The sequence below is a fragment of the Venustampulla echinocandica genome (assembly GCF_003357145.1).
Source record: "Venustampulla echinocandica strain BP 5553 chromosome Unknown scaffold_0, whole genome shotgun sequence".
In the NCBI taxonomy this organism is placed as follows: domain Eukaryota; kingdom Fungi; phylum Ascomycota; class Leotiomycetes; order Helotiales; family Pleuroascaceae; genus Venustampulla; species Venustampulla echinocandica.
Genome location: NW_022474205.1, coordinates 5,282,790 through 5,301,772, shown reverse-complemented (window position 1 = coordinate 5,301,772; position 18,983 = coordinate 5,282,790). Strand labels below are relative to the sequence as shown.

Below are 18,983 nucleotides of genomic sequence, written 5' to 3'. Positions count from 1 at the left end.
CAAGTGTCACCCCGTTATATTACAGCAAGGAGTTAACAGATAAACAGCACCTAGGACCGCCCTCCGAGTCTGCCAAACACGAATATAATCATCACTACCAAGCAATGCTCATTTCGCAGTTTACTCGAGCGGCTCTGCGCCCCTGTGAGGTCAAAGGTGGGATCGTGCGCCAGACTCCCGTCGGCTTCTCCTCTCAAGAAATGTTAAGCAGTGCCGCGAGCGGCCCACTGAATTAGCGTACCGGTCATGCTTCTTGATCAAGGCATCAAACCGCTGGGCACCTAATATAAGCATAGTACTCTTGGTGGCGGTGTAGTTGAGCGACTAGCTTGGCATCCATAGTCGACATGTTCAAGAGTGAAAAGACGTTGGCCAAATCGCAGCTTCAGCAACATAGTTTTGAAAGCTTATATAGCACGTTCTACATCTCTTGTTTATAGATGGCTTAGACGCCCTGACACAGTCCTTCCTCCCCCTGGCCCCTCATATCAGCTTTAAGCTTATATTCCCATGTTTTAAGCACAAAGTCCACTTTAGCTAGTGTGCCCGTGTTGATAACGGTGTGTGATATATAGGTAATTCGTGGAGTTATCATGCAGATTGGTTTGCTTAATAAACACCAGCTGGCTATATCGTTGAAGGGGTTGGATACTTTATGCTTCTGATGTGTTTAGTTTGCTGTACGCTTATTTGCATTTACCGAGTTTGCTCACAAAATTTATAGGTGTCTATATTGCACTATGACTTTAAACAGCATTGGGTATCCTGGATTCATATCATTTCATTACCTTCCAGTGTAAGGATATATTCCCACTAGTGTGATGGAGCTCGGAATTCAACCAGCTTTTTATTCCTAATAAAACGGAATGGGATGTTGATCTACGAGGTGCGTGACCTTAGATATAAAACTGAAAGGGAAATGCTGGGCTGTTTGCCGTGTCTTGCAAGTTCCTTTGTCCTCACTAGTCCACAGTGTAGCAACACTCGCAATTTGTGGCGGTGTGAATTGAACTAGCCTTGAAAAACTGCTGCCTACAGAAATATTTCGGGTTGAAAGGTTTGAAAGGCTTAAAAGGATATCGAGAGTACCATCCCTGGGATAAAGAATGGTACTCGCAAGCGCAAAGGGACCTGCGTTAAAAACAGTTCCCAAGCTTTCGAAAAACGCCCATCATAGATATAATCTAATAATTTCACTACTAGCTCGGTTTCTAAAAGTACAAAACTGGACTCCATCAATGAATAGCTATCATGAGAAATACGCCGTGGAAGCAGTCATCCCAGCCAGAAGCAACCTCATCTCGCGGACACCGGCTAGGCAAACGCTGTTAGAGTACAGTCAATCCAAGTACCATGAAATGAATTAGGAACATAATCCGTATGTACGAGATATAGTCCTATGATGGAGTTGAATTAGCTCTTGTGAAACTTGGACTCGAACGTGTCGAAGTCGTTGGCCAGCAAAGTCGATGACTGAGGGCTGGCGATGGTAGGAATTTGCAATTCGGCGGGTTCATTGAAACTGAGCAGGTCCTTTTCCTCTTCCCCATTGAGGTTGAGTTTGCTGAGGCCGGTGGCAGGTTCGGTAGTATTTCTTGCATCGGTTCCCTTGCTGGTACCTATAACATTGCGGGTAGCAATCCTGGTGCTGGAATCGATAGCATTGCCGATAGCAACATTAGTAGCCACTTCGACGCCCTCAACGACTCTACGAATAGGCCCTCTAGGAGCCTTTACCCGATTTCCATTTTGGCTCACAGTGACCTTCTGGTAGGATTCACTGAATGCTACCTTTGACGAATCAGTCTTCTGGCCCTGGTCCTCTTCCGCTCGACGTCTTGCGAGATATTCAGCATCGGACTTTTGTGCATCCCAGTTTTTCCATGCAGCTGGACCCAGATTCTGCCTAGGTAGGGTTGCAATAGTGCTGCGCTGTCCTGCCCTTGGGTTGTGCAGTCCACCCTGCGGATCGTTGAAGCGGAATTTGTTCTGGGGTGATCGTTTTGATATGAAATCCGGGCTATTTCTGACATCTAAACTGGTAGGTGGCGCCATTCTAACAGTTGCAGCAAAAGAAAGCGTAGAGAGATTCGCGGATGGCAAAGTCAAACCATTTTGTCGCACAGAACGTCTTGTTGGGCTATTTTCCTGAGAGACAGAAAGCTCTTCCAACTCTGGGGGGAGGTCATCGGCATCCATTTCGCACTTCGAGCAAGAGCAAGGCGCACTACAAGTACCACTACAACCATGACCACATGCTAAAATTTGTAGGCAAGTATGCTGACAGGCCACCTGAGAATGTTCAAACGGGTGGCAAGCGTACGGGCAAGGATGTCCACATGTCAAGTTATCACCACACCTCTCGTTGCAGCCGCCAGCGAGATGAATCCAGTCATCGGGTACGTCCACAACCAAGGTTCTGTTATGAGTCGAGCATGTAACCGGAAGCCCGGAGTCCAAGTTGAACCGATTTTGACAGCGCATGTGTTGAATAATGGGTTCCCAGAGTGGATCTCGGCCGAAAGTATCCTCGGAGCCCTCAGCAGCCGCCAATGTCAAGGCATTACCAAAGAGGTAGAGACCACGACGAGCTCTGGATAGTGCAACAACAAGGCGGTTCTTGCTTTCTAGGAAGCCGATTCCAAGGTGTCGGTTACTGCGAACGAGAGACAACAGGATGATATCGTTTTCTTCACCCTGATAGCTATCTACAGTGAAGCAATTGAAGTAGGTGGTACCTCGAAGGGCGTTGTGGTTTTTCAACTCCCGTAGTATAGTTTTTCGTTGGCCATTATAAAACTAATATTAAGGTCAGTAAATCTCTCGCAACCAGTGGGATACCGCGTGTCCTACCGTCAAGACAGTGATCTTCGAAGGATCGACCCCATTGAGTACAAGGTGGTTGAAGAGGCCGACAACCATCCGTGCTTCATCGAGGTTATACCTGCTAGAGTCTGAATTTCGTGCTTCTGGCCAGTTGTGGTGGAAGAAATAGGTAGTTCGATCACCCATGCCTGGGATTGGAGGGCGGTTTGTGGTGCGATCTAGAACTGATGGGTGGTCGGTTAGGTTGTTGTAGAAGGGCGACGGCGCAACGCACAGAAGCCCTCGAATTTCGGGAACCATGCGTCGTTGTCTGTTTAGCATAACGTAGCTGATGGAGTTCTGGACCAGGCGCTCAAACATAGACACGTTCATATGATATGGATGATCTTCTAGAGCTTTGACGTTACAACTAGCCTGAAGCTGAAGGTGATCACCAACTAAGATCAGATGCTGTAGGCTGTCGAGCATCCCTGCGATGATGGTTCCCTCCAGAGTTTCGGCAGCTTCTTCGATCAGGATTACTCTAGGTTGGACAGATGCAAGGAGACCGCGATATTTGGAGAGGCCAGTAGTTGTGCAGCCGATTAGTTTTATGCCTACGTGCTTGATCAACTTGATATTTGCAACCCACTTTTAAACGTCAGTTATATAGCATAAACCAAATGCCAGAATACTTCCTTACCTTGGCAAAGTGATAGGAATCTACAGCTTCCCTGTATTTTACAAGACGTGCTCTGAGTTCCCTCCGCATCTTGTTGTCGAGCTTTTTCACGAGGTATCGGTATACATCGCCACGCTTGGGAGCGGGAATGCTATGCAACGAGTTGGAGGCCGAGAGAAGCTTTTTAATATCTCGGTCATCGATACCAGAGCCCCTTCCGTTCACCGTGCGTATAAAACCGAGCCATTTGCCAGTTAGTGCCTCTCGGTTGCTTTCCTTTTCTTCGTGGATATTAGTCTGAGCCTCCATCTCAAGCTCCCGAAGCTGCTCTTTCTCAATATCTCCTTCCTCCATCGGAAGGTCAGTATTGACCGGGGGAGTTCTTGGAATGGCATCAAATTGGTCTGGACGAAGCCCTGTCACCATTCAAGTCAGCCGTTACGGTTCCGTAATATTGGGTCAGCACACCTACAAGACTTAAATCCAACATTTCCAGAATCTTCACCATCCCAGTCATCTCCACCAAGGGAGTCATATTGGGATTGCGTGATGATACCGTGGTGTAGCAATGTGGCCGTGTCCAGAATATCCTGATTGGCAAGAGGCGAAAGAATCCGACATATCTCCTCAGTACGTAGGTCAAGCGCCGACCTTGCTAACCTAATGTGATGGTGCGCGCCCGGAACGCCCCTCGTGTTTTGCCGCAACTCGTACAAGGTGCGCTTTAATATCTCCTCATTTTCCTTGCTGGATCTTCCGCCTAGTCGCAAAACGTTAGGCTCGAATGCTAGTATATGATTCAATAGCTGGTCCAAAGCATGGTTTGTTTGTGCCGAGACAACAATGGGAGGGTCGCCGGGTTCCATGTTCGCAAGCATCACCTTCAAAGCTGCAACTGAGACGAACGTCTTGCCAGTTCCTGGGGGGCCTTGAATGATTGCAACCTTTCGGCTCAACATGCTCCTAAGAGCATTCGTCTGGGATGAATCCATGCCTGATTCCGGGATTGCTGGAAAATTTTGGAGTATGTCAACATTCTGCAGGCTCTCTTCGAGGGTGGATCCGTCTTCTGTGGGTTTGGCCGCCTGCTCAGGAGGAACCAGGGGCGACAGGTCCAGAATAGGTTGGTCTTCCACGTATATCGGCGCATGCAGGTCTGGATCAAGATCGACGATATGGTTCGCAAGCGAGAAGCTATCAAAATCAAGATTAGGAATATTCCATTGCTGAGGAAAGGAATATCGCGTACTTTTCAGTCATGAGCTTTTGCATGGCTTCTAGCATATGGCGGTAAGCCTCGAAGTAACTAGATCGAGCTTCGACCATTACATATTCTGAGGACATGTTAGCTAGGAATCATCCACTGAGGAGAGTATTACCCTCGCTAGGATCAAAGACTGCGTCTTTATCATCCCCCCAGAATATATCTACTTGGGGTGGGTTTTGGTCTAGGCCACCAATAATTGGGCGCGCAGCGATGACGGCGATTTTGCAGACATTATGGAAGTTATCAGACTGAGGTGTTAATGCGACAATGCTTCCCTGTATGAGACGCTTTGACTGTTCCCATCTAATTTGTTTCCCAGCCCGCTCATGGGAGAACTCCACCCGAAACGCCGCTCCGATAGGGCTCAACTGGAGTCCCCTGAAAGTGACCTAGGAAATAATCAGCTTTTACGACGATTCGGATAAAAGCCTGAGAGAATCCCTCATTATTGAAATGATGTAGTTCGAGACTTACGTGGGTGTAGATGTGTGTATCTCCGGCTTCCATCATATTCGGCCGACGCTTATATTCTGCGACAGCTTTGCGAAGCGGTGCAATGGCATCCTCGCGAAGGATTTGGTAATGCGCGCCGATATAATCCGCCTTGGATGGCCAAGGACCCTGGATGGTATTTTCGGGCAACGTTGGGTTATAGATTGGGTCTCTCTGGTAATCATCCCACTGCTCCGGTTCAACTCTTGCCTCGACTAGGGCGTCAACGCGGGGGCATATCTCATTTTTGTTGGGGATTTCAGGAAGATTTCGCCAGGCCTCGGGGAACTCTGTAAGCTTCCATCTCTTCTGAATATGATCCAGAATGATCTGGTCACTTGAGCTTGAGGCCATCGCCGCTTGGGTGAGCGTATGGAAGTGTCTATCTTAAACTGTAGCAGAATGGTGATCTCTATTCACATCAGTACGCAGGATGTCATTAATGAACTGAAGACATCGCGCCTTACCTGTAAAAGTCAAACTAAAGTAAAAAGATCCGCCGCGAAGGGTGGCATTCAGTGTGATTGTTGGAAAAGGAACCTCTGGCAGGTGGGCATGTTTGTTGTTGTTTTCGTCAGGTTGGCCAAGCGTGAGACGCCTATCTAAAAATAATAGCGGCGACTGGGTTGGTAAGTACCTAGGTACCCACCTAACAAAATGAGCGCCGGGACGGCGACGTTGTCTGTGTTTGCGCTAGAGAAAGGTAGATGCACATCTGCTAGCCTGTCAAACGTGAGGTTCTTTGACTTGTGGTCAGAAGCGTGGCGGGCGCAAGTGCTCATATTACCAACTTAATCATGAGCGTATCTCGGGGTTTGTATGCAACCCATAAGGGGAAAGGGCGGTTGGATACTTCGTAGAAGAGACAGTATTGGAGTTGACGCTCAGGAAGTAAAGCGGGCCTGAAAACTAGCTGTGCACTTGGCCAAGAATAGAAAAATTGTAAACACATAGGAACACTCCTTCCTGGCACAACTTATAAAAACTCATGGATTTTGTATCTAAATCTTGTCGGGAATTACTGCTGAATTGTTTGTGCTCATGTCCGCGAGGTGAGTGTCCAGGAGAGCAAGCATGCCACGGCCTGTTTCTCTGTTTGCTCCTTAGCAAGTCATGGACTGCAAGTGTGCATGGCCTTCAGGAACATGCGAATTATCTTGATAGTAGTCTGAATATTAATACAATTTAGACATCTATGAACTCTATTGTCTCATTCTGGAAACCCATTCTTTGACTCTGCACAGCAATTGGCGGTGCAAGATCACATGGCCAACATTTCCAATGAGGGACGGTAGCCTAGAACCAAGGAAAGGACTGCCACAGTTTGAGAGTCTTAGCTTAGGACAACTGTAGGCACTAACCGTAGGAAGGATCCCGGCGCTACCGGCCGTCGGAAAGCTGCATGAAATGAATATCCTGAAAGGCGCGTCAGACACCACGAGTTTTCTGTTCACTTGATGCCATGGGTTATGGGGAAGTAGAGAACCGAGACATTAGTCTTGGTCCAATTACACGCCAGAGAGATTGACTAGGGAGCTATGATGACATACCTAGTAGCAATGTGCGAAACGTTGGTAACAAAATGGAAGTTGACTTGGAGCACGAAGGTCTCTCTTGGGCACTAGGTGCCACGAATAGCCCGTCTTCTTTTACCTCGGCCGTCCGCACCTCGTCGCAATTCTTGGCCGGGCCCAGAAATATAACGGAGGTTGTAGGGCGGGCCTGGCCTCTTTAGGTATCTTTCAGCAATGGCCACGTCCATCTCTTAGTCTTCTGGAAAATAGGAGAAAAATGATTCAACGGCTTGATCGGTCTACGGACAAGAAAAAACAGTGGCGTTTCGGGTACCATAGCTTGGGCAACATTGGGCCCGAAGCTATCAGAGGTAGTGGCTTCCGAAATTCGTATATGGGTGTGTTTTTAGGGAGCGACTAGATCTCATGATGACAGTTGTGAGGTTTGAACACCCCGGGTCGTGATCCATGTACAGAGTACGATGATACAACTAGTGAGAGCAAGGATGCTTATGTCAGCCACACAAGCTTAAACCCTGACGCGCTGGTGGCGGGGATTCTGGCCAACCTCACAATTGCTCCCTTGCGTTAGAATATATTATTATATATATTCCGAAAGGCCTAGCACGCCATAGTCTCTTGGTCATTGCGATTGGAGTGACCAACGATAACATTGTATATCCGAGGTATTTGCAACCCCAATACCGATCTCTCGTCTTCGGGTTATAGGACTAGTTCTTTGCAAGCAAGGTTACTCGCTTGCCTATCACGACAAGTTATATAAGATGTGAATGCTCTTGGATAGGGAGCTAACATGGTGGAATTCTCTTTGGATGATGATGACCGAGGTAAGCAACCTCTGCGACTGCCAATTCCCATGCTAATTGTCTCCGAGGGTCGAGTTCAGACAATGACCAAGATGAGTTAATGGAGGACGCGGAGGATATTGAGCATGAGGTGGATGTGGATGTAGAAGCCGATGGCGATGGCGATGGCGATGGCGATGGAGACGAAGACGATAACGATAACGATGATGATAACGGGGACGAGGATGAGGAAGACGATACAGCGGAACAACCATTGTCCCAAGTTAGACGACCTAGCCTGCCGACTACGAATGCAAGTTCCGACGATACTCCAACAATGAGCCAAGTGAATGGTGTAGGCCCTACATCACATCCACGACCGACTGTAACGCGCACCTCGGCCTCCCCACGCCAGGCTTCCGTTCCAGCCCAAACTCCAAAGATGCGATACGAAGCTCGAGCAGAAGCGCTTACAGCTTCGACATATGATATTGTTCCCACGATGGCAGCGCCCCAAAGTACATCGATAAATGCGACCACAGCGACCCCAGATATGCGATATTGGTTCACTGGAGGATCTGATTGCTACATACGGAAATACGATGGTGTGGCAACCGTTAATGGGAAAACGCTACTGACCGTGGCCCAAAGGCACCCATTCGTTGACAGTGTGGTAAAGGCGGGGGTATTGATGAGTTATTGGGATAATGAAGAGCCAGTAGCTAAGAACCCGGGAGAGGATCCACCTCTTTCTCCGGTGTACTCCTTAGCAGTTCAGTCACAGGCTCTCTGGATGCTTTCTGGGTTGGAATCTGGATGTATAAATCTGTACTCCGTTCGGCACGATGAAGGGAAGAGGATTTCATACATGCAAAAGCACAAATCTGCAGTTTCGGTCCTGACTCTCGCCCAAGACGAGAAATCTGTCTTATCGGGAAGCTGGGATAAGAATGTTTTCGATTGGGATTTGAATACTGGGCAAGTCAAGAGGTCCTTTGAGGGAAGCGGTGGCCAAATTTCAGCGATTGAGATACGGCCTGCGTCAAGCCTTCCGGTGCCTGAGGAGTCTGGCGAGCCGGTGCAAACAAATGGGACGTTCTCGAGTAATAACGATGAAAAGCCACACGCAAATGGATTTTCGAATGGTGCTAATGGTAGCGCCGGAGATGGTAACAATGAAGATGCTCCCGGTTCACCAACGGATTCCCTATTTGGTGGTGGCAGCGATGCTAACTCATTATTTGGAGAGACTGATGGTGCTGGTGCAACGTCGGGAGTGAATTTTGGAGACGATGACGATGATTTCTCTCGAGCAATTGAAATGAACCTCGATAACCGGGAACCGTTGGACGCGGATGGCGATCTCCCAATAGGGAACGCCCAAACAGAAAATGATGCAACCGCTCCAGCGGTACAGCAACCTGTGGAACTCCAAAACGGTGCTCAAAACTCTGCCCAAGCAAGTGCGGTTTCGCATGAAATCAAGGCTGAGTCGTCGGTCTCTCAGGCTGCGCCAGAAACACAAGACGCTGTGGCAACATCGGACTCAACTTTCTTGGCCGCTTCGACAGATGGCACCCTCCGTATCTGGGACCGGAGACAGCCAAATCCAGTTGCGAAGATACCTACTCGGACTGGCGTCCCTCCTTGGTGTATGGCGGCTTGTTGGTCCCCTGATGGGAACTATATTTACGCTGGTAGAAGAAACGGGACGGTAGAAGAATTTAGCTTGCATAAAGGGCTGAAAACTGCGCAGAGGACCTTTAAATTTCCCCCGGGGAGCGGGGCGGTGAGTGCCCTCAGGGCCATGCCAAATGGGAGGCACTTAATCTGGCAAGTACACGCATTCCATGTTTCGTCGGCCTTGTATACTAACAATATATAGTGCTTCCCATGATATTCTGCGTCTCTATGACCTTAAGGAACCTCAAGCTTTCAAACATTCGACGGTCCCATTTCTTATCGTGCCAGGTCCCCCCAGGGCGGGCGTTATATCCTCTTTGTACATCGATCCCACTTGTAAATATATGCTCTCCGCAGCCGGTACTCGCGGCTGGGAGGGTAGCAGCACCGAGGTCCTCATAGGCTATGAGATTGGAATCCCTTCATAATATATGTAGCTGGGACTCAGTGTTGTTGCAAGAGGGGAGAGATCACAGGAGGTGCATTTGCAGGCGTTCGAATGGTGTCACGGCAGAGCACTGTCACAAAAGGCGTTGGGATACCACGGTAGTCAGAATATATTGCATATTTAAAAGCGATCACTCTTTCTCGTCGTTTTCCAACATTTCAAGTGTTTAGATGTCCAGTAAATCCTGGAAACCCCCGTCCCCTCAACTTTATCTTGGCTCAAGGCTTTGGCCATTACTTCCTTTGGCCAATCCGTTCTACATCTCTGTAAAGACTACTGCTGATCGGGTACGGCCACATTCACATTCACTATCACGACATGCGGCAATCTCCTTGGTCGAATAGTGCCACCACCGAGCAACGACACCGTGCTGTTCACCTTCGGAAGAAGCCTCGCCTAACCCCCAACGCGTAAAAAAGAAAATAACAAGGTAGTAGCAATAAAAATTAATACGCTGTAGATAAAATCGATTAAAAAAAGACTTATCTAAGGTTTAATAATAATTATCTAAGGAGCAAAAAGTAAAAGAGTTCGGCCCGATCGATTGCCTACATCTCTTGTCGTTATGTCGTCGTTGTTTTCCACTTTTCTTCTCCTTCTCGGCTCAACACAATTTGTCCAGATCCACCAAGCCCAGTGGCCGCCTTTTGTGTTGTAATTACAAAATGGCTTATTGAGCTATATAAGGTTCAAGATCGCAACTTGCTCCACCCCTCTTTTCCCCCTTATTTCGCAAACATAGCGATAGGAAGAGTCAAGACCAACCGCTGCCATCAAGTAATATGACCTAGGGATTGAAATTACGTTCAATGTAATCTCTATCCTTTTTGGTAGTGGTATAATAAGGCACGCTGTGCTGTACCATCAGATGCCTATTCGAAGACCCGTTGCTTAGCTATCGGGATTTGACGGTCAATGGCGGGGGTCCATGCCCATATATTACGTGCCACATCAATCTCAACTTCGTCCGTTTCCACCATCGCTTTCAAAATAATTCCATCAACAAAACCCCTAAATTCACGCTGCTGGAGTCCTGTTGCCAAGTGCGCAGCGCGCCACCTCCACGGATTAATTAAATTCCCCTTTAGATTAGATCAATGACGGCAATCTGTGACGCTCGAGACGGAGAATTTCCACCAACCGGCACCACGATGTTGATTCTGGGCGAGCTACCAGCTTTAACCCCTTCATAGATATCGAGGCTATTTCACCTGGTTTCATCCGGCCTTTGGGAATGTCTATCACTAGACTAATGTCCTCTGCGTTCCCCGAATTGGTCCGCATCTTATCTTGGCCCAACCGTCCCTTGCACTTAATCAAAGTTGATTGAGATGAGCCGCGTACCGGTAAATATGAATGGTGTCTGACGGAAACTGTATCTCGTTATTAATCACCATATTATAAACTTTATAAATGAGCTGGACCCTCGATGTTCCATAGAGATTCATGGTTTTTGCACGTGCATCTTTCGTCCGCTCATCTGCATCTCCTGCCATGATGGCAACATCATTATTGCTGGTTATTTTGTCTCTGCTACCATGTATTCTTGGTCTGGGGCAAATCCCAACCATATCCTTCACTCAAGGGGCCATCCAACTTGCAGGCGGTAGTTCCATTGCCACTCTTTTCCTAGGTACTGATGACTACCCGGGCGTTCAACGTGCCGGCGCAGACTTGCAAGCAGACTTCGGTCGTGTTACGGGGAAGAATATCAGTGTAAAAACCATTGCCCTCACAGCAGCTGATACCTCCCCATCAAGTGGTCCAGTGATTATAGTGGGTACGATTGGGAAGTGCAAACTGATTGATACGTTGATCTCCTCAGGGAAGATCGACGTGTCAAAGATTCAAGGAAAATGGGAATCGTTTCAGAGCCAGATTGTCGCAGATCCGATGACGGGATTGGCTTCAGCACTTGTCATCGCCGGGAGCGATAAACGTGGCACTATTTATGGGATTTACGATGTGTCTGAACAAATTGGAGTGTCTCCATGGTATTGGTTCGCTGACGTTGCTGCTGTCCAACAATCACAAATCTATGCCCTCGATACTGTTAAGACTCAAGGGCCACCAAGCGTCAAATATAGAGGTATTTTTTTGAACGATGAGCAACCTGCTCTTACAAATTGGGTCAACCAGAAGTATGGAGGATACAACTCCGGATTTTATGTCCAAGTGTTTGAACTTCTTCTTCGACTTAGAGCAAATTATCTCTGGCCAACGATGTGGGATAGTATGTTCAGTCTCGACGACACCAAAAATCCCCAACTGGCTGATTCCTACGGCATTGTCATGGGGACAAGTCATACCGAGCCTCTAATGCGCTCGACGAAGGAGCAGTCCAAATACATGAGTGGTTCTTGGGACTGGAAGGGTAATAAAAACAACATTGTCAAGTTTCTCACTGATGGCGCCAAAAGAAATAAGCCATATGAAAACTTGTGGACAATGGGAATGCGAGGTTCCGGAGATACAGCATCCCCTACCCTAACCGCTGATTTACTCGCCGATGTCATCAAGTCGCAGCAGGCGATCTTGTCCAGCACCATCAGCAGTAACCTATCATCGATTCCACAGATGTGGTGTCTTTATAAAGAAGTCGGTGGATACTATGAAAGCGGCCTGAAGGTTCCTGACGATATTACTCTGCTTTGGTCCGATGACAATAATGGAAATATGCAAAGGTTGCCAATTCCCAGTGAGGTCAACCGCCAAGCCGGGGCAGGAGTTTATTATCATTTCGATTATGTTGGAGATCCTCGGAATTATAAATGGATCAATACTATTTCTCTGGAAAAGACATGGGAACAAATGCATCTAACTTATGAAAGGGGTGCAAGAGAGATCTGGGTGGTTAACGTTGGAGATTTGAAGCCGCTGGTAGGTCTCGTCACTCATAGTCAGGTTTTCTCAGATCTATCCCCTATTATATGCTTTGCTTCTCTAATCCCAAGGTCCATAGGAAATACCGATAAGCCACTTCCTGGATATGGGCTACGACATGTCACTCTATGGCTCTCCAGAAAGCACCCAGACATGGATATCACAATGGGCAACACGAGAATTCGGCGCCAAAGTATCAGCTGCCACAGCGTCCGTGGTCGATCGGTATGGAATGTATGCCAATCGACGAAAGTACGAGCTTCTAGATTCATCAATCTACAGCATAGTAAACTACGACGAGGGCGACACGGTTCTCAAACAGTGGGAAGATCTCGTCGCGGACGCCCAGGCTATCTATGACTCCTTAAGCACAGCCGCGCAACCTTCTTTCTTTGAAATGGTTCTCCATCCCTCTAAAGCAGGGTATATTTTGCATCAATTATATGTCGCAACGGCAAAAAATGCACTGTATGCTGGGCAAGGGAGGGTCACTGCTGCCACACAGGGCGATATTGCCGTCAAGGCATTTGCGGCTGATGCAGCACTGGCTACTACGTATCATCAATTACTGGGCGGGAAATGGAACCACATGATGGACCAGACTCATATTGGGTATACTTATTGGTATGTAAGACTCTAATGTGACTTATTCAATTCTAACATTGGCAGGCAACAACCGGATAGGAACAACATGCCCAAACTTACATATCCTGCTTCGAATACGCAGAAACCACCAGGTGTCGCTGTTGATGGTGGAAGTAGTACAAAAGCCCTTCCTCAAATGGATCGGTACGGCCCCAAATCTCGTTGGGTTGATATATATTCCGCAAGCAATAGCAGTTCGTCTTTCACAGTAACAACTGACCCCTGGGTAATCGCCACACCGTCAACGGGCACGCTCAAAACCCCAGGAAGTGCTGCAGATCAACGAGTCCTCATATCCATCGATTGGGAAAAAGCTCCTAATGGAACATCTACGTCCCAAATTAAGGTCGTTGCTGGCTCCACAACTGCAACTGTATCGCTTCCTCTCCTTAACACACAAATCCCCTCAGATTTCTCCGGCTTTGTTGAAAGCGACAAAACAATCAGCATAGAGCCGGAACACTACACATCAGCCACGTCATCCTCCTCCGTTTCATACGGCATAATACCAGGTTATGGGCGAACTCTCTCTGGCGTAACGCTCTTCCCTGCCATGGCGGCTACGCAATCGCCCCCTTCATCACCAAGGTCAACCTACAACATCCATGTGTTCACAGCCACAACAGCATCTATCACCGTCCATCTCGCCCCTTCTCTTAACACCGACTCTACTCGGCCCCTCGCATACTCCATATCAATCGACGATGCAACCCCGACAAAAGCCCAGTACGTACCAGTCACGAAGTTAGGTACGCTCCCGAATACTTGGACCGAGTCAACGAAGAATGCGGGCGCCCAGTATACCACAAAACATGCTGTCACCGCCGGATCGCACGTATTGAATCTTTGGGCCATCGAGCCGGGTGTGGTATTCCAGAAAATTGTAGTTGATTTAGGGGGTGTGAGGACGAGTTACTTAGGCCCGCCGGAGAGTATGAGGGTTTAGAATGGATGTTTTGGCGGTGAAGCTGATGTATCCTCCTTGGACTTGTGGATAACACATAATATTATCAGAATTCAGACAGTACATTATTCTCCTAGGTGCAGCTCATCTCTATGCTTTCACTGCCTTGATGGTTTCTCTTGTCCATATTTACTCCCTGACTATAGACACATGAGATCCATCAAATACACGTTCTGAGGACGGCTCTAACTAGGTACCTTAGCATCTGACCCTCTTGACAGTTCCCGGAACGAGGATACTTCTGGCCAAATTCTCTACAGAAGCACACCTACCTTAAAAGGAAAAATAAAATAAACGCCTTTTGTTTTCGACATAATGTATTGTTTCCAAGTACCCATACGTAGTAGTTGCCTAAAGGGGGCCAATCAGGTGACCCCCTTCGCTTACTGTGTCTATTTGAGGTGGTGCTGCTTGGTCCTCAGCTCAGCCCATACCCAGATCAATCCATCTCAGGAATTCCAACTGGGATTTCATGTCTTCATATTCTCAATTGCTGTGGCACATCACAGTGATTTTCGAGACAGCACCTCTGTCAACCTGACAGGAAGAGGCCATGGAATGCTCAACTCATCTCTCCAAAGCTGCTGCCTGCTTCCGCGATGCTCTCCTTCTCTACGTTAAAGGAGTTGATTGGATCAATGAAGCTCGGCTCGTTGGGACATCAATTCTCCTTGCAGGAATCATGTGAGATATTTTGCTCTCTTTTGGCAAAAGACAATGTTATGTTGACCGAGTCGTTAGAGTAACCACCATAACGTACATCTCTGACAAACACACCATGGCATTGCCGGTCGATTTTCTGAGATATATTCCATCGTGGTCAAAATCGGCTGTTGATCCTACCTCAGGATATCGCTGGCCATGCGTACGTGCAAGTCCGCATGCAAATAACATGGCCGCACCACTCAACTACTCGGACCAAGTTCCCTCACGGTCATATCGCTATCTACGCGTGGCCATCCCGCGGCGGCGTCATCATACTCGATTACGCAGACGTCATCGACTTCGAGTTCCTGGGACTCAATCCGCAAGACCTGCCGGTCAAGCGTCTCGGTGCGCAAGCTGTCGAGGACGGCTTCTGCCAGGAGCTGCTCCTTCTCGGAGGTAAGTGGTGGGACAACGAGGCGCGGCATTCGATAGTAACACACCTTGAAGCCGGTGTAGCTGGCCTCATAGATTCCACTCTTGTGGAGGGGGAATTCCGCGTGAATGAGGAGATAGTGTATCTATGGATGGAAGCAAGGATGCGAATGTAGAAGGAAGCGGCAAGAGGTATTGAAGATACATAACGCTCAGAAGAGTTGGTTATTACCTTCATCCTGGCCATCGCCAATGGATGATGTAGTCATGACCCCTGGCAAATCTGATAGAGGTGCTTTCTGTGAATAAACACGGCATTGCCATACTTCAAGAAGACCCAAGAAGATAGATTTAAAGCACAACAGCGTGATTCGGAGCAAAATGCCGACAAACAGCCTGGAACTGCCACAGCCTGGATGTTGATATCATGAATTGATGCTGAGAACTTGACCGCATATTCAAGTAACAGAAATGTTATCCGTTTGAAAGTATATGAAAATTAAAGAGCTACTCAGAGCATTGAGGTTGTTAACTTTCGAACTTTGGTGTGAAAGGGAAGTTGAAGTCATCACATGATCTTTTGAAATCGTAGTCACGTGATGCAATTGAGCACGCAACCGCCCCTGTCCGCGCTAAAAGTGCCACGGACGAATCAGCGCCTCGACGCCAACAGAGGTACAACTCTCCCCCTTTTCCCATTTCCTCCTCTGTCCTGTCTTCTCTTCTTCAATATATCTTTTCGCACGTTCATCGCCCTCGTTTTCCTCCTAACTTGCATCGTTTTTCCTCGTCTTTTCGTTGCGTTTTGGGACCTCGAAGTCGAGGCGGCGACGATCTTTGTGTTCCAGCATGACACATGCAAACTTATCTCCAGCCAATCGCGCGCCTCCAGTGAGGTGAGGTGGAGCTTGGCGCAAAATACAAAGAACCTCTGATTACGATTACTGTTGGAGCGGCGACACGGCGGTCTTTTCTGTGCTTGTCCATGTCCGTGTCAGCACCGGAATGATGGCTCTTGCGTCATAGAGGTACAGTGGAAGTATGGCAGAATATGAGGCCTACTGCTTGAATATTTGCTCTCTTCAAGTCAAAGTCTACGTTTATGTCGTTATTGATTGTCCTGAATCTGGGCAGCTTTGCTCTGCTTTGTGCCGCGTTGTCGAAGGTTCCGGTATCGCGGCTTCCAACGGCTCACTCAGCTTTTTATGGTCCCAACCACGCCCTTTGTGCGTCGTCGGTCCAATCGATACGCAACGCGAGGATTAGCCGCTCCTTGGTACCGCAAAACACCGCAGATACAGTACGACTACCGATTATTGTTGGTCCGATGACCCTGAGCACGCCCCGCTTGTTTGCACAGCACCTTGATGGATGATGGATGATGGATTCAGTTGCTGGTGCAATTGTCTGCGGGTGGCGGTGAAAGACGGCGAAGGACGGAGGAGAACGGCCATTCTTTGATCAGCATCAGTCTGGTCGGACAGGCAATGGGCCAGTCTCGGACAGCGACTGATGGATGGATGTGCGTTGTGTCCGCCAAATGGTTGGACATATGATGCTATCTTTGTCGAGCCCGGTTACGAAACCCCTCCGGCTTGCATAGAGTGGGGCAAGTCCTACCAACTCGACTCTTTCGACGAGCCCCGGCCGCCGGGAACGCACATTTTGTGCCTTTTTAAATGAAATCGGGGAACAGGATTGCCATATCGATCTCGCGGACAACCATTCAATTTACAAGGAACGGCTGTTGGGATACCGGATTGGCAGGTCAGATTGTGCTATAATGAATGATATGGGCGAAAGGGGGAAGATAAGAGTTGCATGATAGGCCTCTGCGCCCTGTTCCCGCGTTCCGAGTGTGTTATCATATACCTGGATGAGGTGTCAAGGTTCAACACCGCACTAGCTAGTTACCTAATTCTGAGCCCATTTCCATTCCCATTTCCACTCCCATTCCCGCTCGCTCTCCTTCTCAACATTCGCGCCTTCTTCAATCCTCTACATGTTATATCTGCCAAAACGACTCAACACCACAGATTCGCGTTCCCCTGATTAATCTACAATTCAAGCATCGTCAAAATGAGCTCCCTCAAATCAGCAACTATGCGATCTCTCCGATCTAAACCCCTCACCAACAGCAGCCGCCGAATCCTCACCACCACTGGTCGAAACGTCGGAATGGGAGCAACAACCAGAAACGCTCCAACATATGCCCCCACCACAACCTCGCATCCTGACTATCCACCATCCTACACCCCTTCCTATCCTCCAAATGATCTCCCTGGATTTGCAAACACATCGCTTTATCCAAAGCAAACCCCTTTCAACAACCTCCTGACCTCGCTCACCGCCACCCTAACCAACCCGAACAAGTCCTCGATGCCCACACTACACAACCTCCTCCGCGGCTATACCTCAGATCCAACCCACTGGTCCAAATACGCCCATGCCAACCCAGACAAGCTGTACACGCGAAATCTTGTGTGCGAGTTGCCGGGTGTGTTCAACTTAATGCTTCTGGTGTGGACCCCTGGCAAAGTGAGCCCCGTGCATGATCACGCCGACAGCCATTGTTTGATGAAGGTTCGCAACTATTCTTTCTTTTCCGGCTACAACGAAGAGTCTAGAACCATAGATGTACTCGAATGGCAGGCTGACCCCCCCCCCAGATCCTCCAAGGCTCGATAACAGAAACACGCTTCGCTACACCCTCTAGTCCTGGTCAACAAGGTCCGCTTGTTCAAACATCAAACAAGAACTTTGGCCTAAATCAGGTCTCGTACATGGCAGATATTGTATGTTTATCCTACAATTCAAACGACAAAAGAGCCGCGTAGCTAACAGTTGCCCAACAGCTCGGTCTACACGAAATATCTAACCCTCACCCAACAGAATATGCAGTTTCTCTTCATTGTAGGTCTATTGTTTCCCTCCTTCATTACCCATGCCCTATATCATGCCCACAATATTTTGTAATACCCACTAACACTTAGCTGCAGTATACACACCACCAAACGCCGCCCTCCATGGATGCCATGTATATGACCCGCACGATGGCTCTGTGAAGCACGTGATGCAGTCACCCTACGATTCTATTTGTGGGGTTGTGCAGCAATGAGTGACGAGGTTATGAATAGGCGTTGAGCTTTATAGTCTTGCGTTTTGCGATATTCGGGAGTTAAGGTTCTGTGGGATTGGATGGGGTACGATGGGAGTATGGATCATACACGGACACTTTTGCTCGTGATTGACTTGGGGATATTGAAATGAGAAACGAACTTTGCTACTTATGATGACATTATTTGCTTGGCTTCTCGGCATAGCGCTAGCGAGCTTCCAATATGGGGCAGTTGAGAACCATCAGGCTAGAGAGTGGATGATATGGGGTTTAAATCATAAATTGATAATACATTGCTCCGCCGTCCTGTCGTTCCGCGTGGTAATATGCTGCTCCTCTCTTTCCCGTTCTTGGTATCAAGTGCCATAATATATCACCCACGGCATCCATCTAAGCTCCGAAACAAACACCACTTCCTTACGACGGAATCACAGATTTGTAGAGAAATCGCCTACTATACTCGCCCGAGCCGGGGAGAGCACCACATGCCAATAAGAGGATTTATAACATTCACTCGAGAAAACTAGATATCCCGCTTGGCATCACTATTTAAAGGTAGGCTTCAAAGTTAGAAGTATTGGGTTATAGGCATGATT

General features: G+C 48.1%; 5 protein-coding genes across 5 annotated transcripts; 4 read left to right on the top strand and 1 right to left on the bottom strand.

Moving 5' to 3' along the window:
• Positions 1-1,413: 1,413 nt before the first annotated feature.
• On the bottom strand, positions 1,414-5,600 carry BP5553_01640 (p-loop containing nucleoside triphosphate hydrolase; the record flags this gene model as incomplete). Its single annotated transcript, XM_032010263.1, has 7 exons — positions 1,414-2,799; positions 2,854-3,456; positions 3,509-3,903; positions 3,960-4,681; positions 4,737-4,821; positions 4,867-5,143; positions 5,229-5,600. The coding sequence occupies 7 exons, from the start codon at positions 5,598-5,600 to the stop codon at positions 1,414-1,416; spliced, it is 3,840 nt and encodes a 1,279-aa protein (XP_031874317.1).
• Positions 5,601-7,574: 1,974 nt separating this feature from the next.
• On the top strand, positions 7,575-9,677 carry BP5553_01639 (WD40 repeat-like protein; the record flags this gene model as incomplete). Its single annotated transcript, XM_032010262.1, has 3 exons — positions 7,575-7,608; positions 7,656-9,423; positions 9,452-9,677. The coding sequence occupies 3 exons, from the start codon at positions 7,575-7,577 to the stop codon at positions 9,675-9,677; spliced, it is 2,028 nt and encodes a 675-aa protein (XP_031874316.1).
• A 1,517-nt stretch (positions 9,678-11,194) lies between these two features.
• BP5553_01638 (Uncharacterized protein) lies at positions 11,195-14,171 on the top strand (the record flags this gene model as incomplete). Its single annotated transcript, XM_032010261.1, has 3 exons — positions 11,195-12,577; positions 12,660-13,204; positions 13,250-14,171. 3 exons carry the CDS (start codon positions 11,195-11,197, stop codon positions 14,169-14,171), a joined length of 2,850 nt encoding a protein of 949 aa, XP_031874315.1.
• A 796-nt stretch (positions 14,172-14,967) lies between these two features.
• Positions 14,968-15,445, top strand: BP5553_01637 (uncharacterized protein; the record flags this gene model as incomplete). The annotated part of the gene is made up of 2 exons (XM_032010260.1): positions 14,968-15,054; positions 15,113-15,445. 2 exons carry the CDS (start codon positions 14,968-14,970, stop codon positions 15,443-15,445), a joined length of 420 nt encoding a protein of 139 aa, XP_031874314.1.
• Positions 15,446-17,348: 1,903 nt separating this feature from the next.
• Positions 17,349-18,387, top strand: BP5553_01636 (uncharacterized protein; the record flags this gene model as incomplete). Its single annotated transcript, XM_032010259.1, has 4 exons — positions 17,349-17,807; positions 17,939-18,064; positions 18,125-18,182; positions 18,269-18,387. The coding sequence occupies 4 exons, from the start codon at positions 17,349-17,351 to the stop codon at positions 18,385-18,387; spliced, it is 762 nt and encodes a 253-aa protein (XP_031874313.1).
• Between the last annotated feature and the right edge of the window lie 596 nt (positions 18,388-18,983).